The sequence below is a fragment of the Chionomys nivalis genome, chromosome 22 (genome assembly GCF_950005125.1).
Source record: "Chionomys nivalis chromosome 22, mChiNiv1.1, whole genome shotgun sequence".
Taxonomy (NCBI): Eukaryota; Metazoa; Chordata; class Mammalia; order Rodentia; family Cricetidae; genus Chionomys; species Chionomys nivalis.
This window is the reverse complement of record NC_080107.1, coordinates 13551674-13577955: the sequence shown is the minus strand read 5'-3', so window position 1 is coordinate 13577955 and position 26282 is coordinate 13551674. Positions and strand designations below refer to the sequence as shown.

Below are 26282 nucleotides of genomic sequence, written 5' to 3'. Positions count from 1 at the left end.
ACTCTGTCTTTTTCTCTCTCTCTCTCTGACACACACACAGAGAGAGAGAGAGAGAGAGAGAGAGAGAGAGAGAGAGAGAGAGAGAGAGAGATTAAACGAAGTCTTTGGTTTTTGTTTTTTTACAAAGAAGCACTTGTTAAGGCAAGGTGTAAGCAGAGGAAGAAGTTGAGCTAGGAAGATAATAACTGATGATGAAAATGTTAGCGATACACACTATCCTATGTCTATACAAAGTAAGTTTTTAAAAACTATATGATGAAGTGGTTGAATTGCTGGGAAACTTAAAGATGAGAATCATAAAACTAGAAACTAGCTGCTGTGGTAGTTGAATGAGAATGGCCTCAGGGGCTTTTTTTCTGTATGTTTGCTCCCCAGCAGGTGGAACTGTTTGGGAGGAATTAGGAGGTGTGGCCTTGTTGGAGGAGGCGTATCACTGGGAGTGGGCTTTGAGGTTTCAAAAGCCCATGCTATTTCCCAGTTATCTCCCCTGCTCCATGCTTGCAGAACAAGATGTAAGCTCTCAGCCGGGTGGTGGTGGCATATACCTTGAATCCCAGCACTCAGGAGGCAGGCAGTGGTAGGTGGATCTCTGTGAGTTCGAAGCCCGCCTGGCCTACAGAGTTCCAGGACAGCCAGAGCTACACACAGAGAAACCCTCTCTCTCAGCCACCACTCTACACTCTAGTGCCATGCCTGCCTGCCTGCTGCCATGTTCCCCATCATGACAGTCATGAACTGAAATCCCCTAGTAAACTTTTTCTTCTACAAGTTGCCTCCTTAGTCATGGTGCCTCTTCACAGAAACTGAAAAGTAGCTAAGACAGTTACCACGGTGCTTCTGTTTGTTTTCCTGTTGTATAAGCACCATAACCAAAAGCAATCTGGGCAGGAAAGGGTTTATTTGACTTACAAGTCAGCATCTATTATTGTGGGGAGTCAAGGCAGGAATCTGAAGACAGCAACTGAAACAGAGACCACAGAGGAACAGATCCCTGACTTGCTCCCTATGACTTACTTAGTTTGCTTTCTTCTACCACCTGCGTGGGGATGGCACCACCCACAGTAGTTTGGACCCTCAAACACCAATCAGCAATCAAAGACATGAGACAAAACCATGCCCTACACACATGCTCGTACGCCAACCTGATGAATGTCGCCTCTCTGTTGAGGCACCTTTTCCAGGTATGAAAAGTTGACCACTGAATGTTTTACTCAGAGCTTTCAGCTGAGTTTGTGGATATTGATTTTCAACTTATTAATTTCTCCTTTGAACATTCATTCATGAATTCTTTTCTCTTTTCATAGACATAGAATCAAAGGACAACTTTACTCAAGGAGTGTGTTTCTGCAAAGTGAATTTGGACAGCGCTGAATTTGGCTATTGGTACCTTTGGTTGGTAAATGTATAGTATACAGCTTGGAAATGATTTTAATTACGTTTATTTATCTGTTCATTGGGGCTGCATGTGTGCCACGGTGCAGGGGTGGAGGTCAGAGGATGCCTTGCCTGAGTCAGTTTGCTCTCATGGGGTTTACGATCCCTTAGGGATCGAACTGACATCGCCATGCTTAGCAGAAAGAGCCTCACCCACTGAGCCGTCCCACCAGCCCAAATGCCAAAGCTTTTAGAAGCAGGTGGATCAATAAGGGGAAGGAACTTTAGAGTCAGATTTCAGACCTACAATACTTTAAACTTTCCGCTGTGCAAAAGTAGATCTAAGTTGCAGGGAGAAATGCAAATTATGATAATACCACTTTTCATGCCATCTTTCAAAATTGATGTAACACTTGAACACGTGTTATCAGATTCAATATTTTTAAACAAAGTTCAAAGCTACGCCTGCTGTCTGTTCTCCAAACACAAAAACAATTTTAAAACATTCTACTGCTTCATTATTGCTCAGAATGACTGACATTGGACATTCATCCCAATGGCCAATGCAAATGCTCCTCAGTTTCCCCTAGGGATGTTTGTAATAAACAGTATGTTTTGAATGATAATTTTTCATTAGTGAGCTCCTGGTACTTTCCATTGTGCAACCGGGGCCTGTTCCATCCAGAATCCGCAGCCAAAACACTCAAAAAATCTTCCGTGAGGCTATTTCCATCGCCCCAGCAATGCAAGCCCCGCCCCTCGCCATGGACCTCATAGACCTTACTCTTTGAGGACAGGAAGGGGTTAAGGATAAATGCAAACAGATGCAAAAGTTTCCCAAGACACAAGTGCCCCAAAGGAGAACAGAGGCTGTAAAGAGAACTCAAGAATAGATGAGTGTGCAAGCCTAGATGAGTATGCAAGCCTAGATGAGTGTGCAAGCCTAGATGAGTGTGCAAGCCTAGATGAGTGTGCAAGGCCTGGCTGGGAAAGTGAAGGCTGTCACCTTCAGAGGTGATAAAATAAGGAAGAAAGGCATTGTCAGGGACAACCAGAACATTTTTTTTTGTCCTGGACATACGAGCTGACCCTCTATTTACTGTCAATGTTCCCAGTCCTCTGTGTTATAGTCTATGCCCCTGTTAGCCATCACACACTTACATGATTGGTTAATTATTTTGCTGTCCACTGTGCCATGGATGGATTGGCACACAGCAGATGCCCGGTCAAAGCTTATGGAGTGACTAACTGAGAGGACACTGGGAATGAATGCAGCTCTAACATTCATGATGGCATGACATTCCACAAACGAGTTATGAAATACACCTGTGTAACTAACTCAGTTGAAGATGTTCCTGACTTGATGTGTTAATCACAAGCATAATATTTAGGCACGTATCTTGTACTATTACTAACTTCAGTTTTATGACCTGTTCATTTTTAGCTGAGAGGTCAATGATTTTTCCATTTCCATGGTATATGGTCTTTGGGGACCAGCTGGAGGGCCACCGCTGCAGAGCTGCAAAATCTCTGGTTATGGAAATCGTGAAATTGTTGCTCATCACCCCACATGTCCAGTTTTCTTCACTAAAGTGTCTTAATATTGTTAGTCCCGCAGATGGACTTCAGCAAACCCCTGAGGCTTTCCTGCCTTGGGCGTTAAAGCAATAATCCTTATGGCTACTATAATGACTTTTCCAATAAAATAACAGGAAATAACACATCCAAAGTACCTGGACCAGTGTCCCTGGTGTATACTCTTCTTCATCTAGGACTAGCGAGGAGCCGTACCAGAAGGCCAGCGCGTAACAAAGGAAAATGAGGCACCACATGTACCCCGTAAAGAATCCCATCACCATTCCTTTCCTAATTCCCCAGCGCTGGGCGTACACAAGATTTTTCTCATACCTGTGAACAGAGAAGGTTTGAGTCAATGCTGGCTGGAGCAGCTCAGGGGATAACATTTAAGGTAGGTCATGATACAGAATTGTATGAGGTGATTATAGTCACCCCGAAACAAAGCTACTTAAGTCGGTCACAACTTGGATGAGGCACAGTGGGATAGACTTGACCCCAAGAGAAAACAATGTTTTAACAAATATCTTTGCTTGGGATCTATTACTATTTACATTTAAAGAATTTCTTTGGGATATATATCAGGTTTCTATCAGAAAACAGGCAATTATCTCCAAATCAACAGCTTAGGCTAGTCACATGGTGAGTTCCAGACCAACCAGGACTACATAGGGAGACTGTGTCTCAAAAAACAAATTAAAAAGCTCAAAATATATTAACTAAATTACAAGAATAAATAAAATATTTTTTCTTATTTTTCTTTTCTTTTTCCAAGACAGGGTTTCACAGTATAGCCCTGGCTACCCTGGAACTTTCTATGTAGACCAGGTTGGCCTCAAACTCAGAGACCTATGTGCCTCTGTCTGCTGAGAGCTGGGAATAAAGGTGTGTGCCACCACCACCCAGCTATACAATCATATTTTTGACAACTACATCTATTTTTGCAAATTAAGTTTTACTCTCATTAAAAATTAGTCTCTGGAATGATTTGTCATAATTCATCAGGGCTAATTTTTGTTTGGTTGAATACAAAATTATGGAAGTTATTAAATGCACTTAACAGCACAGTAGCTTCACAAAACATGTTCAATTAAAAGAAAGGTTATGAGTATGTCCAGATGACTCCAGCCCAAGGCCCCTCGATTGATCCTAGGACCCACCCTGTGGACGGGGAGGTCTGACTCCTGCCCTCCACCCACCTGCCCTGAGCCCACACACCGCCTTCTTCCCCATCAAATAAATAAAATATCTTAATAAAATAAAAAACGTGGAACTTCACTTTGGATCAGGCTGTCATTTCCTTCTTCCTCTCCTTTCTGTCTTTCTCCCCTCCACCAAGAGATGAACAACTGATTTTAATAAATGTAAACATCTTCCTGCCTGAGCTTTCTTTGTGCTGGGATGGAAGGCATGAGTCACTGCGCCAGGTTTCCATAGTCTTTGAAAATGTCAATTAAACTGGGCGGTGGTGGCGCACGCCTTTAATCCCAGCACTGAGGAAGCAGAGACAGGCGGATCTCTGTGAGTTCGAGACCAGCCTGGTCTACAAGAGCTAGTTCCAGGACAGGCTCCAAAGCTACAGAGAAACCATGTTTCGAAAAACCAAAAAGAAGGAAAGAAAGAAAGAAAGAAAGAAAGAAAGAAAGAAAGAAAGAAAGAAAGAAAGAAAGAAAGAAAATGTCAATTAAATTATGTTTTTGACTAATACATAAAAACTCATGGATAGTGATAGGATAAAATGTGATGCTTTGATGTGTGTACACATAATGTACTGTTTAAATTGAGTGCATAAACAATAGTCTCAATCACTGATCAACTGGGAATGGGGGCAAACTAGTTTTTCTAGTGGTGGGAAGAGTCCAAGCTTAGGGACAGCCTCGGCTACAAAGCAAGTCAAAGTTAGCCTGGGCTACCTATTGAAAAACCAAACACAAACCCCAAAGACAAACTTTCAGGATCCTTCTTAGGTTTTGGACTGCGCAGCACCTTGCTATCCACAGTTGTGGAACTGTGGATTAGCGTATCAGAACCTCCTCCCAGCTTCAAATCCTTCCCTCACACTCCCTCCACCCATCCCTCCCTGTTGACTGCCCAGCCTCTGCCAGTCATCATTCTACTCTAACGTCTCTGCTGTCGAGGCTTTAGACTCCACAGATACAAGTGCAATTGCGTCAATCTTTCACTTGACTTTGCCCATGGTTAGAAATAACAAAATTTTGTGGGATTTTTTGTGACCAAATTGTTTCACTGTATATATATATGTACTGCATTTTCTTTATCTATCGATCAATGAATTGATCACCAAGGTTGTTTCTATTCCTTAGCTCTTATGAACACCGCTATACTAAATATGCTATGCAGACATGTTACATATACTGACTTTATTTCCTTTGGGTATGTCCCAAGCCGCGGGATTGCTGAATCACGTAGTTCTTGGTTCAAGGGACTGAGGAACTTCCTTGCTGTTTTACATAAGAGATCTACTAGTCTGTATTTTTACCAACAGTGTGCAGGGGTTCCTTTTGCTCCATATCCTTATTGGCCTTGCTATATTTAGCCGTTTTGCCAACCGTTATTCTTACCAGAGTGAGATAGTATTGTGGGCTGGTTATGAGTTGTGTTTCCCTGAGGGCTCCTCAGGGTAATGATATTGTTTTCACAGAATTGACTGCCTGTGTCTTCTTGCAAACTGTCCACTTAACTCTGTTGCTCGTTTTCAAGTTGGATTAATCATTATCTTACTAGTGATTTTTTTACAGTTCCTTACATACCAGTCTCTCTATACCAAGCTCTCTATGTCAATCCCTCGTCAGACGCAAAGTTTGTTTTACATACAGCTTCTCCCTTTCTGATGGCTGTCTTTTCTGTGAGTGGTTTCCATCGTGCCTGGGAGCTTTTCAGTGTATCGTTTTCCTTGTCCTTTGCATTTCTGCATTATGTAGGCTTTTCTTTTTTTATTATTTTTTTTTATTTTTCAAGACAGGGTTTCTCCATAGCTTTTGGTTCCTGTCCTGGAACTAGCTCTTGTAGACCAGGCTGGCCTCAAACCCACAGAGATCCGCCTGCCTCTGCCTCCCGAGTGCTGGGATTAAAGGCATGCGCCCCCACCACCCAGTTTAGGCTTTTCTTTAAAGACAGTACAAACTGCTGAAGGCTGACATGAAGTATAATGCGTACGCTTCTATATCACCAGAGTTTGAAACAAGTTGCCTGCCTATCTCAGCTCTCTAGAAACCATCCCCCAAAGTATACTGTATTGGGTGTGGTAGCACACACCTTTCATTCTGGTTCTTAGGTGGCCAAAGCAGGAGACCATGAGCTCAAGACCACCCTGGTCTATATAGCAAGATCCACAGGGGAAAATGAGAACCCAAAACATTGTTTTAGACTTTTTAATGCACTCTGGTTGAACCACCTTGAACAAATACCCGCCTCCTGTTGCTCCCCATGTTGCTCTAAATGCCAGTGGATCTTCCACTTTGTACAAGACGAAGAAAAATCAGGGAACTGTATCGACTTGTGAAATTTAGGATAACCTACCTTTCAATCTCTTTATTCTCACCACCAAAAGCAGCCACTGTTCGCATCGATGAAATGACTTCCTCGGCAACAGATCCTGCTTTGGCGTAAGCCTTCAACTCAAACTCTGTGAATTTGGCCACACTCTAAAATTCATCAGGGGGAAAACAGGAAGTGAACCTGTCAGTCAATGGTTCAGTTAACAAAATGAACAGGTGGTATGGCTTAACAAAACACTGGATTTTTGCTGTAACAAATGAAAAAAGCTAATTCAAGATTAACTTGTGGTGTTTGGAGTTTTATATATCAAAATGATATTAAAAATCTGTCCCAATGAAAATGTTCTCAGAGTTAAAGTGCCCTCAAGTCTGGGAAGACTGGTATTTCAGGTGCTCTGCTAATGAGGCTCCTATGTCAAACACATTCTATTGCTATTGGAAAGAAGTCATTGCAGAATCTACAAACATCAGCGGCAAAGCCTTGAGGCCTCCGTAGGCACATGTCCAGAGTAGAGAAGGCAGAGCCACAGTACACCAGGACATGGCATTGCTGCAGCAACTCCAAAGGAGAGAGCTCCAGGTAAATATTTTGACTCAAATATAAAGGGTTTACTAAATTTTTAATTTTTACAAATGAGAAAGACAACCGTGTTTAACAGTTTTTAAAAAGTCACTTTTCTAAAATTGGATTTGGACCGAGTCCCAGGGAAAAGCAGCTGGGCACGGTGGCACACGTCTGTAATCACAGCACGTGTAAAGAGGAAGCCAGAGAATCAGGGGTTCAAGGTTCTCTGGAGCAAGGCAAGAGAGAGGCTTGCAGGAAAACCCATTGTAAAGTTTGCAAGGTCTTGTGGGTTTTTAAAAGTAATAAAATATCTCCTTGACAATAGGTTTTTATGCCAGACACTGTACTTATGTATAACATGGGTGGTATCCCGAGTTATCGCACAATTAAGGCTGTGTGGAAGATGATGGAACTGAAGCTTCGAAGGGTTAATGCGCTTACTCTTCAGTCATAAACACTAGTGAGCATCCAGGTCACACAGCTTTACAGAACAGGCTCTTTGCTGCTGTCACTTTCTATTGCCTGGGAAGTGTCATGGGTGGCGTGTGAACACTCTACTAGACACTATCACCATGGTGATTGGCAGCTGCTGCTCAATGATATCTAAGTATTGCTCCTACGTTCCCTTTGAATTCTACTGATAGCAAAACCCCAGCATGCCTCATACCATGACCCGTGACCTAAACAATTTTTAATATGTTCTATAGATAAAAATAATAATTCCTGAAATGAGGGAAGACCTTTAACTGCAGTGACCCCAAACTCCTATTCCTACCAAACTCCTATTCCTACACTTGGGGCTGGATAACTGAAGTGAGGCACAGAACTTATACCAGAGAGGACACTCAGAATGAATCCACAGAGTGTGGTCCTTAAATGGTTTAGAATGCCTGAAGGCACAGCTGAGAAAGTCAGACATCTCATTGGAACACTTATTGCTGATCTGCGTGTACTTGTGCCTTTTTGAGCATCTGAGCATGGGGAGCTACAGGATGGCTGGAGACCGGGTGGGATTTGATATCAGGCTCTCTTGAACACCTAGCTGCGAAGTCCTAAACAGCTCCCTTCTGAGCTCCATTTATTGACTCCTAACCGGTATTAACATTTTCCTTCTGAGTAAGCATTAGAGATAGTGGATGTGAAACCCCTTAGAAAGTACCTGACAGAACAGGAGATGTTTCATGAATGCAGTAGATTGCTGTTAGCCAAATAATAACCTTACTAAAACATCGTTAATTCATATTCTGTGGAGCATCATTTAATTCTGAGGAATAATCAAACATCAGAAGTCGATATAATGATAATCACATTGACCATACATGGAGAAGGAACCCAAGCATCATGTTTTGGCCTTTCGTGACTACAAATGTATATCTTCCTCTGAAGCGAAAAACAAATAAGTAAATAAACAAACATTCTTACCAGCCCTATGATGGCTGCTCCAATCCCAATGAGAGGACTGACAGAAATAATAACCAAGGTCAGTTTCCAGCCTCTGTAGAACCCTATCACGAACCCAGAGAGGGCTGTCATCATGCGCTGAATGAAAAGGGCCATCTGGTCGGCAATGGCTTCGTTGATTTTATTAATATCACTAGAAACAAGAGGGGGCAGATCAACACGACTGGATTCCGTCAGCTCAAGTGTTTGTTGAAACAGTTCACTCTCTCTCTTACATCTCTGCCCACCGTTTCTCTTTAACAAGAAGTGAGGACTACTTCTCAAACCTTGAAGACTTCTCCCACCTTGGAACGTTGCTACTGCTTTCCTTGTGGTCCAGCTGTGTGTGTGTGTGTGTGTGTGTGTGTGTGTGTGTGTGTGTGTGTGTGAACTCAGCTTTCAAGCTGATGCAGATTCAGAAACTCTGGATCATCCCCAGGAAGAGCTCATACTGTCTCCCTGTGTTTCCATAGCAAAATAATTATCTCTATACTTCTGGTTGTCTATATATCTGTCTTTCTCTGTATCTGTCTGATTATATATGTGTATGTGTATCTGTCTGTCTGTTTTGTCTATCTATAACTGTGTCTATGTTTGTTACATTCTATCTGTAGGCAGTAGAGACTAGTGGCTAAGAACACAAATTCTGGAACTACACTCTGAATTTGAATACAAGCACTTCTTGGGAAAATTATTCAATTTTTTTTGGTGCATCAGTTTCCTCATCTATAAAAAGATGATTTTAGCAGAACCCACCTTAGTGTCCAGTTATGAAAGTCAGACTAAATAATATGTGCAAGTATATAGGGCAATATTCAGTATAATGAGCACCCAATACGTATTACTTTGGATTACTTCTTTGCTTGCCCATTTTATGCCTCCTACCAGGCTTCTAGTTATTCCAGAGCTTTGGAGCAGGGCTGTAAAGTATCCCAGAACATTGGTTGACTATAACTGCATTAAACTCACAAGCCTGAGTGTGTTCCCTTAATCTCTTGTCTAGATGGAGCAAATAGTGATTGCTATTTAATAGAGGAACCCAAGACATTACCCAGAGGTTAACCATTGTATTTTAGTGATGGTTAAGCATCTGTTGATGGTCACAGAGAGTGAAAAGTAAGTTCTGGACTCTAGACACTGGAAATTGCACTCTCCCTCATCTTTGTTACTGGCAGACGGCTCTGCACCAGCTGTTTCCAGGTTCTTAGCCTCTTATCCAGAGAACTGAAAACAAAGGCTCGCATACATTGGCTAGAGAAGCCAGATAGCTTTTTTCAGATTTAAGTGATAGTAGAGGGTATAGAGAATACACCATCAAGGTTGACGACAGGTCACACAGTTGAGAGTACTCAGGGGGCTCCATGCCACGTGGCCTGGGATGTTTTTATGAGATCTAAAGAAAAGAGAGGCTGGTTGCTAAGGGACATAGTTTGGATGGTTCTCTATTTTTATTTGATAAATGAGAGCATTATTATTTTTCCTACTATGCATATCTCTTCCTATGATGCATCTGACTTTAATCATATGCATGCTCAATTATGCATAGGCATAGGACGGGAAATAAGGATCTTCCTTAAAGTTTATTCAAGGACAGTTTGGCTTTGCTGAGTGGGTTCTCAAAAGCACTTCAGGTCCTTCTGGTTTTCAGCTGTTTTCAGTGGAAACTGCCTAATTTTGATAGTTGTTAGGGGAGTAGAAACTTACCCCATTGTTCAGAGAGATCTGTACATTTAGTTGATACAGGTGGGGGTCCAGGGTTGCTAGGTGCATTGTTCGGAGGTGTGTGTATGTGTGTGTGTGTGTGCACGTGTGCACACACACAGGAGCTTGACTGCCAAGTACATTACTGTAAGCAGGAGGGTATGTCTAACCCAAACAGAGTCCCAAGTTACCAGCATCCCTCAGGCTTGCCTGCATCATCTGCACAGTACACTTAGCTGACCTTTGCAAGGCTTCAGAGTTCAGTTCCTCAGGGTCCCACTACTGTAAGCTGTTTCGGGGTCTGTTGTTTGTTTACTTTTTGTGTTTTGCTTTGTCACTGTTATATTGCTTTTGACTTTCTTCAGCTCCTTTCAGAATTTCTGGGTTTGTTTCTGTGCCTTCATAGACATCAAAACAATTACTTCCAAGTGTATGTTTTCCATGTGTGTGTAGGGTGTCACCTTATGTCAAACAATGTCACATATCTAAACTCGCTCCTGCAATAATTCATGTCTAATATTTTGACCAATAATCTACAAACAAATTGTAATAACCTCTTTTTTACTAACTATATTATAAGCTATTATCTATAAAAAATGTCATACCTATGAAAGTCTAATTTATTTTTATTTATTTATTTGATATTTTTTAAACCAAGGTGTCATATAGCCCAGGATAGCCTATGAATACCTTTGAACTTCTGATCATTCTGCCTCCAGCTTTCACCTGCTAGACTAACAAGGACTTAGCTCATAACCGTGTTCTTTTTTTTTTAATCAAAACAATACATTATAGCATAGTTGTACAGCTACTTACTCAGAGAATCTTGAATTCAGCTCTCCCACTGAAGTGCAGTCAAACCACCCAATTTCCATTCTCATTATCCTCTGAAAGTAAATTTTCCTCATTTTCCTTGTTTGACGAGCCCCAGCGATGACCCAGAATTTTATCTGGAAGTGGACAGAGGCGTGTTTAACACTGCAGGGCTGAGCACACTCGTTTATTCTCTTCTCCTATTCCTGACAGCTCGCACTTCCCATTATTATGGTTGGGAGTAGCGGAAAAGAAGAGGAAAGTCACTCCTTGGACACTAAGGTACGAGCTCTGACACCCCCTGTTGATGGGGAGGTGAGCTCAACATTTGCAGGGTGCCCAGAGATCCAGCTTTGACTCTGGTTCTGGCAGGCGGACAGGCCACTGTCTTTGAATTTTGCCTGTTGGGTTTCATGGTCTACACCAAGGGAAACAGGCTACAGCATCCACACTGAGACACGGATGCTCCAGGCTCACTCTTTTTTACACCACTTCCCTGCTTTCTCCTTGGTATAAACCTCTAGGCATCCATGTAATCCAAGTACAGTGTTCAAAGAATGGTTTGGGGACCATATAAGACAAAAGTCACACTCAAAGCAGGGAATCTCATTTGTTGATAGATTCCTCCCCCCCCAAAAAAATGAGGAAAGATAAAAGTGTCATGTGAAGACACAGTAAGAAATGGATCAGTTTCTCTTTACAATTAACGTTACCCGGAATCCTTCGATAAGTGAAGTGGAAAATTCATTACCTTTGTTTCTACAGAAGGTGGCAAAACATGAAATATCTTTCTTCTTTAATAAAGCTAAGTAACCTTAAACCCTTTGATTACTTAAGACTAGAAAATCTGATTCAGAATGACAGAATTGGGCCTGGAATGCCACTTGGTTAGACCTCAGCAAAGAAGGAGAAATAAAAGGAATCTACTCTTTGCTCTGTTACTCTCTCAGAGCCCCGCTTTCTCCATGCTGCTCAGCTTCAGCCTACAGATATACCACAGCTCTTCATGCCTGGGCCGAGAAGAGCAGAACAGACAGGGATGGTCAGGGGTAGGGAGGTCTACTCTGTCTCCCTGCGCAATGGCTTGCACCGACTGGTTCAGCTGTCGGCTGAACTGTCCAGGTTTCTCACATCTTTCTTAAGTAGACCTGAGGTTCTAAGGGTTTCTGAACAGCTTAAAAGCTAAAAGCAGCATTTCCAGTTTCATCATGGTGTCTACGAAGCCAGATGTTGGTCTGTAAAGAAAACGGAGGTTCAACTAACTTGAATGTATCCTAGGATAAGGACAATCGCACCGATTCCTGCGTAGATGCCCGAATAGGTCATTATTTCACCTTCGATGTCCAACAACCTTAAAAAGAGGGAAAAGCGCTGAGATTTACAAGTAGGATCCAGTTATCAGAGCTTACACTGGTAGGTTTAGAGGTCTTTAACATAAACTTACTATGTATTTCTCTTAAATAGGGGAAGGCATTGTGTTTCATTAGTTATAACTGGTCCAGTCAAATCCCTAAATAGTGTTTACAGCAGCAATTATGCCACAAATATGTTCCCAGTCTTCATTTTCTTACACAAAGATGCTACAACACATGGCAGTTTCTAGAAAAGAGTGGACCCAGAGGGATTCCAGCTTGGCCCCTTTTGCTCATTCACATGCAGAGAAAGATTTTAACCAGTCAGTTGGACTGCCTGCAAAGACAGTTCCAGAAAGACATGAGCTGTAATCAAGAGTTTACTGTTTCACCCCTCTAGGGAATCAGCCAGCTTTTCACCTTCTCCTCATCAGAGGAACATGTTAAAATGTGTTTGTCGTATTCCTAACAGGGGAGAGACAGACCCTCTCATCAGCCCTAGCTTTCCACTGACTATAGCCCACAAGCGTCTCTCACTAGGGTTAGTTCATGAGTTGAAGAAGTAGCAGCACAGAACCCTAAGAAGCTCTCTCCACTCCCTCAGAGATGTCGTGCTGTGACACAGGACTTGGGTGGACAGAGCCGGGCAAGGGAGGAACCAACATTCCGAAGCTGTTTCCAGGAAAGAAGGGACTTCTGCAATGTGAGAATTAGCATATTTGTTGATAACGATGCTGGTCTTTAAGAAGGAGTTTAATGGTGCGGATCCCATTTATTTAGGAAAGGAAAAGACAGAGGAGGTTCTTCAGTGCACACGTCCTCAACCTGCAGGTTTCAGCTGTCACCGTTCCCTAGTAACCTGAGTTTGGCTCTAATAGAAAAAAAATTTCTCTTTTATGTGCTCTGCTTTGGATTTCAGGCCTAAAAATCTCATTGTCTAGTCTAGAACATGAAAGTAATCTCAAATACAGCTATAAAAATCAATAGTTTAAAAAATATTTAAGTCCATGGGTCTCCTGAGTCCACCTTCTTACAGTTTTTACCTCTATTCCCCACGAACCCCTAGTGGCTTTGATGTCATATTATTAGAAGTTATCTTTCCGCCATTGAATTTATTTCCATCCTTATTTGAAAAACAATAGGCATGCTTATTTTTGTGAACAAATTTCTGAATACTGTCTGTCCACCAATACCACTACAGTCTCTATTGCTGTGACTACAATTAATATTGAAATTTAGTAGGTTCATTTTATTTTTAATGAATTTAGTTCTAGTTCTTTCACTTTTCAATACATATTTTAAGGCAGTCTTTGCCTATATTGTACTCAAAGTAAGTGTCCAACAATTTCTCAGTGAAGAAAATGTAGCATACACACAATAGAATACTATCTAGCCTTCAAAAAGAAGGGGACACCCTTTCAGCTGGAAGCCTTTTCATGAAGTGAAATCAGCCAGATACAGGAAGTGATGTCATGCAATCTCACTTACACAGAGAATCTGAAAATTGGAACCCACAGGAAATAATAAAATGGTATTCAGGAACTGGGAGTGAGGAAACCAGCAGATTTTTATCAAAAGATAGAAAAATTAAGTAGCAAAGGAATCCAGTGTAAGAGTCCCATCGCACAGCACAGCTACAGCTAGTGACTGTGTCTGTGTATACTTGAGAGTTCTAAAGGAGGGCTTTTAAGTGTTTTCATCATAAAAAGTATATATAATGATACATATGTTAATTAGGGTAATTTAGACACCCCACAGTGTATACAAATGTCAAAATGTCTCATCGTACAAAAATATACTTGCAATCTTAATGTATTAACTCAAAATTTTATCAGAGAAATAAATAACCAAACAGATTTATATACAGCAAAGAGATTGAAACAACAATCAAAAGCACCCAGCAAGGGAAAGACTAGATGGCATCACTGATAAATTTTACCAACTAGTTAAATATCGTTGTTTATTTTAAAGCTTAAAAAAATGTAACCTTGAAAGAAATGCTTTCAAATTCACTCTATAATTCCAAACTAATATAAAAAAATCAAAATGTACATGGTGCTATGTCTAATGAGTACAGTCACAAGAATCCTAGACAACTAGGAGACCCGGGAAATGCTCAGTTGACAAAGTACTTGCCACATCAGCACGAGAACCTGAATCTGATCCCCACCACTCATGAAAAATCCAGTCACCCCTGATATACCTACAACCCCTGCAAGAGACAAGAGGACATTTGGGGCTTTCTGGTCAACCATCTAGCAGACTATATAAGCTCTGGGTTCAGTGAAAGACCCCAACTCAAATGATATAACCAGTGAGCTCTCGGGGCCCCAGCAGATACATTCACACCCATGCTCACACAAATGGCCCTGGTCGAACCCAGTGGGTCCCAAAACAAAAACAAAACGCAAGACCTAAAAGTGGGATAGGGACATACTAGCAAAAAGAGGAAAGGATTTTGTGAGAAGGATAATTGAGAGTGGAGAGACGGCTATGCCCAGAGTGTGTTATATACATGTCTGAAATAGATCATAAATTAACTTTAAAACATAAATAAAAATAAGATGGGGAACAGCTGATGAAGACATCCAATGAAGGCGTCTTGTCTCCATACACATCTGTACACACAAGTTCACAAACACTAACAGAAGTTTTTGCCAAAAAAAAAGTACCTCTTAATGGCTAAAAGCCTCTCAAACCAGGAATAGAAGGCAACCCCTTCAATAGATCAAAGGCACCTGGGAAAACATACAGCTCGCACCATTCTCAACGGTGAAGGACTTCAAAGTCAAGACAGAGACAAGGGCACACACTCTGACAGCTCCTACTCAACACTGCATGGGAAGACTGGCTCAAAGCAGTGAGACGAGAAAAAATAAAACTAAAAAAATAAGGCATTCAGTGAGAGATGAAATACTGCTCTCTGACACATGACAGGAAGTTCTAAAGAATCCACTAGAAGCCTATTGGCACCAATAAATAGGACAATGGGGTTGCAGAAGTCAAGATAAGCATATATAATAAATTGCATCTCTATACAACAACAGTGAAGAATCTGCCATGGAATTCAGAAAATAAGTCTGCTTAAAATAGCACCAAAAAGAACAAAATACTTAGCAAAGAAATGTAATTTTATATAGAATATTTGTAAATGTCCAATAAGCACCCAGAAGGACGCCCAATGTCAGCAGCTGTCACATGATGACATTGAGTGTTGTGATGACAATGAGATCCTACTTCCCACTCCCTAGAAGGGAATTTATTGTATGAGTTTCCTATTGCTGCCATAATGGAGTCCCACAGACCTGAAGACTCAACTCCTAAAGACCAGAACTTTGAAGGCCCCTCTGGACCTACATCACCACGTAAAGAGAGCTGGACCACAAACTCTATCCAATGGCTCTAGGACAGAATCTCACTTGCTTCTTCTGGCTACTGGAATGTGTTGACATTCATTGGACCTTGACAACCTGGTCCCAACTTCTTCCTGTCGCCTTTTCTTTCCTTCCAATAGTTGGGTCTTGCTGTTTCTTTCTATTAAAAATAATGATGGTATACACCTGTGTACTCTTTCTCACCCTCTCCCAAATTCTGACTCTCTCTCTCTCTCTCTCTCTCTCTCTCTCTCTCTCTCTCTCTCTCTCTCTCTCTCTGTGTGTGTGTGTGTGTGTGTGTGGTAGGGGGAGGTTGAAATGGAATCTTGGTTGGCCTGGTACTCCTGTGAAGATCGAATGCCCTTGAACTCACAAAATTCCTCCAACTTCAGCCTCCCAAGTGCTGGGATTACAAGCATATGTCACCAGGCCTAGCCTAGGTCCTTAATTTAGTCCTATCTGCTTATACCCTTTTTCCATATAAAGTAACATTTGTAGGTTACAGGGATTAGGACCAGACATCACAGAGAGTCATTAGACCTAGTATAACCACTTTCAAAATAAAGATAATAATTAGCAATTGTTAGTGAAGGTGTAGAAAAATTCTAACCTCATACACCATTAGGGAGAATGCAAATAGTACAGACACTTGGAAAATAGTCTGATAGTTCCTCAAAGCATCACACATGAGTGACCTAGCAACTCTGTTCTGAGCCACATAACTGCAAGAAATGAAGTCATACATCCACACAGAAGACTGTACACCAATGCCAAAAGCAGCGTTATTTACAATAGCAAAAAATCAGAAAAATTACAGATCAACAAAATGAAATAAAACATTATAACCACATAGCAAAATATTCACAAATAAAAAGAAATAAAATATGAATTCATGCTACAATATAGAAAAAACCTCAAAAGCATTATGCTAAGTGTTTTAAAAGCCGGTCTTAAAAAGGTCTCATGTTGCATGAGTCCATTTCTATGACATCTCAAGAATGAGCTAATATACAGACACAGAAAATCAGTTACTGTTGCAGAGACATAACAGATGGGAAGCTGGGGAGCAATAGGTAGGGTACAGATTTTCTGTTTTTCCCTCTTGCTGTAAATGAAAATGTTCTGATGTCCAGACACTGGTTGAAGTGGTGGATAAAGAACTCTGAGAATATACATTAAAAAACAAAACAAACAAACAAACAAAACCTGTCTGCATGGCACATTTTAAGTGGATGGATTTGTGGTCTAGTAACTATTTTAAGATAAAGCTGTTTTGAAGAAATGTATGGCCTTAAATATCAACCCTGAAAGTTGTTCTTGTATGCATACATTAAGTGAACATCATCAAGAAAACAGGCTGGAATCTGACTGAAAATACAGCCTGAGACTGTTGGGGAATTTTATTTTAAGGTGTGTTGCTTTCGTTTATGCTGCATTTGTTTAACTCTGTGAAGCTGTGTTTCTTTGCTTGTCTAAAACACCTGATGGTCTAATAAAGAGCTAAGTGGCCAATAGCGAGACAGGAGCAAGGATAGGCGGGGCTGGCAGGCAGAGAGTAAACAGAAGGAAAACCGAGGGAGAAAAGGAGCAAGAGAACAAGGAGACGTAACATCAGGGGTCAGCCATCCTGCTACACAGCAAGCCATGGAGAAAGAAGAGAGGTACACAGAAATAGAGAAAGATAAAAGCTCAGAGGCAAAAGGTAGTCGGGATAATTTAAGAGCTGGCAAGAAACAAGCCAAACTAAGGCCAGGCATTCATAACTAAGAATAAGCCTCCGTGTGTGATTTATTTGGGAGCTGAGTGGTGCCCCACCCCCCACCCCAAGCCAAAAGAGTTAATCATCACACAACATGAGACTTCTACTCTAGTGTGTCCGCATGTGGGCCCTGTGAGAGAAGTTTCTATCACCCAGTAGCTCACACACACACACACACACACACACACACACATATATATAGTGCTTCCCAAACTGTATCAGGGTCTATGTGGCCAAAAGAACACCAAAAGTTACAGAAGATCTCTGCTATGATTGAGTTAAAAAGATTTTTGTGACTTCTATCTTTATTAGACTCTAATGTGAAAAAAGAAAGAAAGAAAATGACACTATGATATTTTCTCACTCTGATTTCTTTCTTTTTACCGTTTGGTTTTACTATTCTGAGCGCACGCCTTTAATCCCAGCACTCGGGAGGCAGAGGCAGGCGGATCTCTGTGAGTTCGAGACCAGCCTGGTCTACAAGAGCTAGTTCCAGGACAGGCTCCAAAACCACAGAGAAACCCTGTCTAAAAAAAAAAAAAACCAAAAAAAAAAAAAAAAAAAAAAAGAATTTCTGGACACTGGGTGCATTCTGGTCTCTAATCCTTATCAGTGTTGCTGAAGAACTATTTGTAAGAGTTTAGCTTTAATATCCCACCCAATAAAGAGGAATGTACAATCCAAGACAGCAAAAGTAGAAAACCAAACCAGCTCCTGCCGCGGCCTGCACATGAGCCCCGCTGGAGTTACTGCCTTGCCTTGCAGATCCCTGACCAGCACGCCTATTGCACCACAATTGCACAATCGTGTATCCTTAACGATGAGTTTTTCTAAGAAAGGCTCTTGAAAGAATTAGGTAACTCGAGAGGCATTTTAACCCTGACACATGAGAAAATGTTCTCTCCCTTATCCTGGGATACACCCAACTCCATTCTCAAAACATTCTCACCCCACAGCTGTAAGAAAATGGCGGCAGCAATAACCGGAGTAGAAGATTTAACTTGTCCAAGAGGTCCGGGTAAATGAATAACCTAAGAAAAGTAAGCCTGAAGCTATTCTAGCTTACCTATATGATTATTTTAAAAGAGAAAGACAAAGGACCGTTTTTAATGCTTCATTTTTTTTATACTTTATCAAATGATCAATTAAATACTTGTATCATGGGAATTCAGCTGAGGCCAATGTTCTTCCGAAAGTACCAGTCTGCAACACTTGTTCAATTCCAGGTATAAGGCCTAGTAAGATGAACCAATGAGTGGTGGTAGCTACAGGAAATCCCTTGCTTATCAATGCCTGTGGTGTAAACATCAAAGCAAGATTAGCTCTTCAGTTCACATGTGTCCGTAGACAGCTAATGCACTGGAAATGCCTCACATTTTGACCTAACATTTGTTTTTATGATTTATGGCCCAGTGTTTATCAATGGCTGTGGTGATATCACTCTCAAAAAAAAAAAAAAAGTAGCTCATTTCTGCCCTCCAAAGGAAATGCAGAGCTTTAGAGTACTTATTGAAATCAGTCTCTTTGTAGAAACTGCTGAGTCTCTCAGAAGAAAATATCCTTGCAAGTTTAGGGAAACACACAAATTCAGATGCCAGCAAATTTATTTCCAATGAGTTGACTTGCTAATTTTTAAAGTTGCCTTTTCAAATGTGTATTGTAACATATGCAAGTATATGTGTGCATATGTGCATGTATGTGAGGGACACACACATACATTTTCACCTTATTTTTTTGAGACAGGGCCTCTCACCGCTCCTGGAGCTCACTGATTGCTAGGCTGACTGGCTAGCAAGCTCTGGGAACCTTTTGTCTCTTCCTGCCCTTTTCCCTCAGCTCTGGACTCACAGATACAGACATTGCTTTTTAAAATATTATTATTATTATTATTATTATTATTAATTAAATCTATTCATTTATTTGACATCCCAACTGCAGTTTCCTTCCTATTCTCCCATTCCCTCCCCATACCTCACTCCACACAATGCAATACCACACCCCACACCCCACACCCCACACCCTAATACTCCAACCCACTTCTCCTCTGTTTCTATTTCAGAAAGGGCCAGGTCTCCCTCTACTTGTGGGACTCCTAGTGGAAAAAGCAGAGCCTGTCCCTAAAGCTCTGGCTGGCTTTCAGGAACCCATTCCTCATACTGGGTTGCCTTGCCCAGCCTTAACACAAGAGGAGAAATGTAATCCTACCTCAACTTGATGTCATTCCCAATTTTTATGTGGGTTCCAGGGATCTGAACACAGGTCTTCTTGTTTACATCGAGAGCACTATACCCACTAAGCGATCTCCCCAGTGTCTGCTTATTAATTTTGAAAGGATGATTCTCTGCCTTGCATAGAATTTTGGGCTTTGCCTCATCTAGCACCATTAGTTTATAACTAATGTTTTATGAATGATCACTGGATGAATGGCCATCTGGCTGACTAGACCAAGGCTCTGCAAATATAAAGATGTGACTCACAGTGGGTCCCTGAGGCCTCTACAAGTTCATGTTACTTAATTGATATCTCAAAGTATTTTTGATTGAAGGAGTGAAAGACCCTCAAAGTAGATGACATGATGGAATAATTTCAATGATTTAGAAAGACCCATAATTTAAATCAAGCTTGTCAACATTTTTTAAAATTTAATATGAGAAACAAAAACGTATTTGAGGCAGCCATCCTAAGTGTCTTTCTAGGAAGGATACGCCCTTCCTTGGACCCTGAGCATATGGATTCATATGTGCCAGTGAACTTGTTCTGCCCCGGAGGCCGCACAAGGCAGGTGGAAGGTCCATGCCACCACCACGTGAGTCAGCACAAGCGTACTGCAGACTCAAAGCGGTCTGTCTGTTGGGTGTATCTCAGACGGAGGTAGTCTGAGTTCTGGCTATTTCTTCAGGGCCACAGGACCACAGTAACTTAGTTACTAGCTGTAACTATTGATTCTTATTCCTCTAATGCACCATGCACATGAAACACACAGAGAGGGGACAAAGCCAAGGGGCCAAAAGGGGCTAGCAGGGAAGGAGCTTTTGTCTAAGAGACTCAAGTGAAATTCAATAATCTCCTTGGTGGCAATACGTATTGACAGTGTCCTGCTCGGGCTTATAGTAAACTAAGTCTTTAATTGTTGCTGTGGTGCTTGATCAGCAATGCCTGTTGATGTTTTGAGACCTGAAAGGGCAGAAATAACTGCAAGGTTAACAAATTTCTATCAACATGAGTAAATTTGTTTTTCAATTCTTTTGTATTAGGTGCCATTCCAACTCAGTCAACACTGCCTTTCGATGGTTTGAATTATAATTTAAGAACAACAAAAAGAAAAATAGCCTACCCACATGGTGTTCCGTTTGTCACGTTCTGGTTGAAGGAGTTGTTGATCCACACGATGGTGTTATTTATACACGCTTTTCCTGGAATCGCGAGTTCTTGTCTTTCAATGTCATACTCAATAAAAATATCTATCATTATACCAAAAATAATAAGGATGCCTGGCTGGGCCATTCCATGGAGCATTGCACACAGACTTCCCACAAACATCAGCCAATTGTCAGTTGATGAAGAAAATCGAAACTTGAAAAACAAAGGGTTCAGAGATTATAAATGAAATACAGGGCAGACAGAAGGCCTATTTAATTCCACTTAGATTCTGATAAACAGCCTTCAACACCAGGTGCTTGTGGGAGTCATGTCTGAGCAGTGGTCTTCACACTAATTACCCATCAATTGTCTAAGACATTAGACTCTTACATTACATCCGAATCTTTAAATCTAGTCTCCTCAGGCCAGTAGCTGACTTCACTACCCTGTCAGCCGTCATCATGGGAGCCATTACCAGCTAGATATACTGGGTGAGCATTCAACAATGCAATAAGTTGCCTCTCAGCTTGGAGAACCCATTTGGACAGTGAGCAGATTTTCCCTTTGAAATACCTCCATCCTACACAAATCTGGGATAAATCCCTAAACTATGGAATTTCCAAAGACTTCTCATAAGAATGGCTATATATGATCTATTGTTTGGGAAGTTATTGTGATAGGGATTTTTCCTTAATAAAATTATAATTATGAGCTCACTGATTCTATTCCAAATGGTTTTGATGATATTGAAGATGATTTGTGAGTTTACTGAGCACTGATTTTCTAATCACTACTCAGCGTGTTACCACACAGGTAAAGCACATGACTACATGGGTTGATCATGGGTTAAATTCTGCCAATATGACTAAAAAATTGGCACTTTCTCCAGTATGTGAGTCATTCACAGTTGCAAAATCAGCCAAATAAGTCAGCATGGTTTTATTACCAGTTCAAAGAAGCCAACTTGAAACTCTTCACCTTTCTTTTTCTCTTGTGACCTGAGGAGAAAAACAGGCATTTAAAGGTCTTTTTTTTTTTTTTCCCAAAAACTGATGAGAATTTCTCCCTACTCATTACTTCCTGAATCATTCTTTAGTAAGAAAGAATGTTCCCTCTGGCTGGGAAATTCTGACCAAACCCAGTATTTTAATGTATTTTGCACACATGAACTATCAACATCTGTGGATGCCTGGACAAGATCTGCACAGGGTCATACTAGTCAACATTACAGCGCGGATGGGGGAAAGGCTCACAAGGCCCCATGCTGTGGGACAATCGTTTTTACCCTGTAAACATTTGTTTCTTGTACTTGTTTAATAAAATGCTGATTGGCCAGTAGCCAGGCAGGAAGTATAGGCAGGGCCACCAGGTAGGAAGGAGAGGTGGAACAATGAGAACAGAAGAATTCTGGGAAGAGGATTCTACAGTCTTCAGTCGTGATCCAAACACAGAGCAAGCAAGATGAGAATGCCTCACTGAAAAAGGTACCAAGCCATGTGGTTAACATAGACAAGAATAATGGACTAATATAAGTTATAAGAGTTAATAAGAACCCTGAGGGACAATCAGTTTATAATTAATGTAGACCTCTGTGTGATTTCTTTGGGACTTAACGACTGAGTGAACCAGGCTGAACAATAGCCGGGTGGGATAGAAACCTCAGTCAACAGCCCCACACCTAGCTGAGGAGTCACAGGCAGTCAGTGGCATCTGAAGGTGTATATGGGGGGTCCATTTTCTTCAGGAATGAGACCCTCAGTGGATTGTCCATACTCCAGAGGTCAGCCATAGACTCATGTATACATAGGTAATAGTAAGTGGAATCAGCAGGAGATATAAAATAAACATAGTCTAGTTCTTCTGAAGCCAGGCATTTGGCCTTTGCCAAATGTGCTCCCTCCCAAAATGTCCTTTCTTAGACACCCACAAAGTTAGACAGTTATTATAACTTTGGACTTTCACTCTGAGTCTCCCCAATCTCCTCAGCAGGGTGTTCCCTAGCCAAGATGGTTAAGATTTCAATAACATCTCCCCTGCCACACACATCTTAAAGCTTCGCTTCCAATTCTTGCTTTTTTATCAGAAAAAAAGTTATACATTCTCAGTAGCTACCATGCAAAGTTTTCTAAATTTATATTGTTTATTCTATCTCTTGGGAGCACTTGCTCCAAAATGGGATGTCTTCATCAAGGCTCAGAGATCTATGCAGAAGCGAAGGCAGAAAGACTCTAAAAGCCAGAGGTGATGGAGGACGCCAAGTGCTGTTGAAATAGGACTGATGCACACGTGAACTCACAGAGACCGTGGCCACACACACAAGACCTGCACAGCTTCAAGCCAGACAGGGTCCCAGCACTGAGAGGAAGAAGAGGACACAGGATCTCACCCTGAACAGAGATTTTGCTATTGATACCTGTTAGCAAACAGAAAATTCATTTTCTCCAACTGTGTGTTGCTGGGTATATATAGTTGAGGGGTGTATAGTTCAGGGAGGCCCCATGCCCAGGAGTAGCTGACACAAAATAAATTACCTAATAGCTTGTCTGTTGGGGACTTTTTAATTCCTTTTATATATTTATTTTTGACATTCTTTGTCTTATTGGGGGTTTTTGGTTGTTTGTTTTGATTTTCATTTTTGTGAGTTTTTTTTTTTTTTGAGAGAAAGAGAAAATAAAGTTCTGTGGGTAAGGAGATGGGAAGGATGTGGTAGTAACTGGAGGAGGAAAACATGATCAAAATATGTTGTATTAAAAAAATTAGTGAAAAAATAAAATAACTTCCTCTGGGTAAAGGGGAGACTCTGTTTCTTCTCTGCCCTCCAGTGGGACTTCCCGAGGACCAGAGCCGCCTGATCCCTCCTAGCCCAGAGTTAATCTTACCACACCTCCTCTGTCATGAAGTACTTCACACTTCCTAAACCAACCTTCTGCCATCCCCCATGTGAGGAGCTCACATGGTGCAGCTTTTCCCAGGCAGACCCAGCTAATCCTGCCCCATACACATGTTTCCGTGTCAGCTCAAGCTGGTGTGCTGAAGAGAAAGCTCTAAGAGTTTAATTTGAGATGTGTATAGTCGCCTCGGGGAGGGGGAGAAAGAAATGAAGTTGGAGGAGCTCCTCGCACTTGTGAAACCACACATCGTCCCGTGCTTGTTTGGGCTGGCAGAGGACTGGGATGCGGGGGCAGAAGCCTGGACTAACCAGGAAGGAATATCCCATGAGCCTTTAAAGAGAAGAAAGCATTGTGCCCACGTGTGGGAAGTAATGCATATGAAAATGCTCGGCTCTGCATTTGCAGAAATGAAATGAATGTATGCCCTGGCAATGCTGAAGCACGCATGGGCAGCCCATATATGGCGGTTCTGTTGAACTTGTCCATCTTGGGTTTCATGGTCTAAGTTGATGAGAACGACTGACTAGGTCTCTTCCTCAAGATGGCACCAGATCTCATGACAAATGGTTGTGAGCCACCATGGGGTTGCTGGGAATTGAACTCAGGACCTTTGGAAGAACAGGCAGTGCTCTTAACCGCTGAGCCATTACTGCATTTATAGGAATACTCTGAAATCCTTCTAGAGAAGATGCTGTGTTGTTGAAAGGGCCACTCACCTTGGTTTCTTATCATTGTTATCTGTCAGGATGAAAACAATGTATAGAGAAGTTAATAAAAATCATGTCCAAATGCAACACAATCATAGTCATTAGCCAATCAAAAGCATTTCTGTGTAGTACTTTTACTCACAAAATATTATAAAATAATTGTTTCCTCTCTCCATCTTTTTCTCTCTCTCCCCCTCCCCCTCCCTCTTTCTCTCTCTCCTTCTAGCCCTCCCTCCTGCTGCTTTGACTATATATTTGGAATTTTTTTCTCCATATCACAAAATGTTTATATTTTCTAAATGTCAAAAGGAAGTTGATTTGTTTGTTTGTTTTTCCTCTTTGAGACAGGGTCTCTCACTCTGTCATGCAAGCTGGGCTGGGAACTCAGACTCCTGGCAATTCTCCTGCTTCAGTCTCCCAAGGGCTGAGATTACAGATGTGAGCCACCGGGCCTGATGGAAGTTCCCAGTTCTAAATTGGCTGAAGCAAATATGGTTATTTAAAATTATCTATGGGAATTACTTTATTGCTTGGTTCCTTAGAAACATCAAAATCTTTGTATTTAGCAGATCACAAATTGACTGTAAGATGTCTTTTATACTGGTGTTGAATATGGATTATTTTTATGTATTATTTTTGTCAGCACGCATAGAGCAAATGTCGGTAGGAAATGGAACTGGGTCTACAGGGGCACAAAAAAAACACAGAGAAAGGAGCCCTAAGGAGTATTAGTTACCATGGCCATCATTTATTGGTTCCATTGGCATTTTTAACACAATCGCAGTAAGACTAAAGCGACATTACAGTGTAGACACAGGGCTTGAGAATCGGAAAATTGGACTAGAATCATGATTCCGTGAGTCATAACTCTTGTGATTTTTACCAACTTTTAAGAAGCTAGCAGCGCCTTGAATCTTTGTCTGGAAAATGTAGAAGCATACAACTTAATCAACAAATGACAGCTTAGAGTCGGTGCTCACAACATGCCAGAGACTGATGCTGCAGGGTGCCTCCCACACATTCCTGCCAGGAGCAGAAGCCCTTAACAATTGCTGTTGCCACGGTGATCAGTGATGATACCGGGATAAAGTTACCGCAGTGGCCAGTGCTGAACAACCCTACTCTACCTAGGAAGGCATTCCTATGGGAGATGCTACCCCTCGGTCACAGGCTGTGCATAACAACATGGAGCTTCCAGATGTGCCACGACATGGATTCCAGATGCTGTATGTCAGGCCCGTGCCCAGCAATAGCGCCACATGTCATAGCTGACTTCTCTCTGCGTCGTAAAACCTCGATGGGTTAGCCTCACTTTTGTCTTTATTTTTCTTTGCTTAAGACTCAAGGAAATTCAAAGGTCACTTACTCGATCCATCTGATTCAAAAGCATGATTCTCCTCTCCAAATTTCTTCACACTGCGAAGAATTACCGAGTCAGACATGGTGTTTGCAGTCTGCACTCAACAGCCCTGTAAAATAAAACAGTTGCTGCAATTACTGTATATTTTCTCGTTGACAAAAGTAGTTAAATCAGCAAACTTCTGTAGACAATCTGAAACAAAAGCAGATCTTTTAATCCAATAACATCTCAGTGAAATAGACTAAATATTAGGAAAGATGAACTAAAAGCTTGATTAAAGGCATGATTTCGTTGTTACTCAAATGACCTTTGCCAGCTTTTCAAAAAGTTAGCCCAATTGAAAATGGTTTTCTTGTTTTTCGACTTTTAGTTCAGAGGAAGCTATGGTATAACTTTCTTCAGTCATCCCGAATACAGGTTCATCCATCACCAGCCGCCTCCACCATGCTTCCCAAGTTCAAACCCCAGGAGATCAAAGTTGTATACTTGAGGT

At 41.4% G+C, this 26282-nt stretch overlaps 1 protein-coding gene across 2 annotated transcripts in view; it reads right to left on the bottom strand.

Annotated features, from left to right (window-relative positions):
- Window positions 1–25871, bottom strand: part of Abcb11 (ATP binding cassette subfamily B member 11) — a 64497-nt gene extending 38626 nt beyond the window's left edge. For both annotated transcript variants that reach the window (XM_057755400.1, XM_057755401.1), the window contains exons 1-9: window positions 25796–25871; window positions 24439–24460; window positions 21778–21829; window positions 20806–21044; window positions 12250–12337; window positions 10990–11123; window positions 8455–8626; window positions 6490–6614; window positions 3108–3282 (exon numbers count right to left, since the gene is read on the bottom strand). In XM_057755400.1, the coding sequence (XP_057611383.1) occupies window positions 3108–3282; window positions 6490–6614; window positions 8455–8626; window positions 10990–11123; window positions 12250–12337; window positions 20806–21044; window positions 21778–21829; window positions 24439–24460; window positions 25796–25871 (1083 nt within the window). The remainder of the gene's footprint in view (window positions 1–3107; window positions 3283–6489; window positions 6615–8454; window positions 8627–10989; window positions 11124–12249; window positions 12338–20805; window positions 21045–21777; window positions 21830–24438; window positions 24461–25795) is intronic.
- Window positions 25872–26282: the final 411 nt, after the last annotated feature.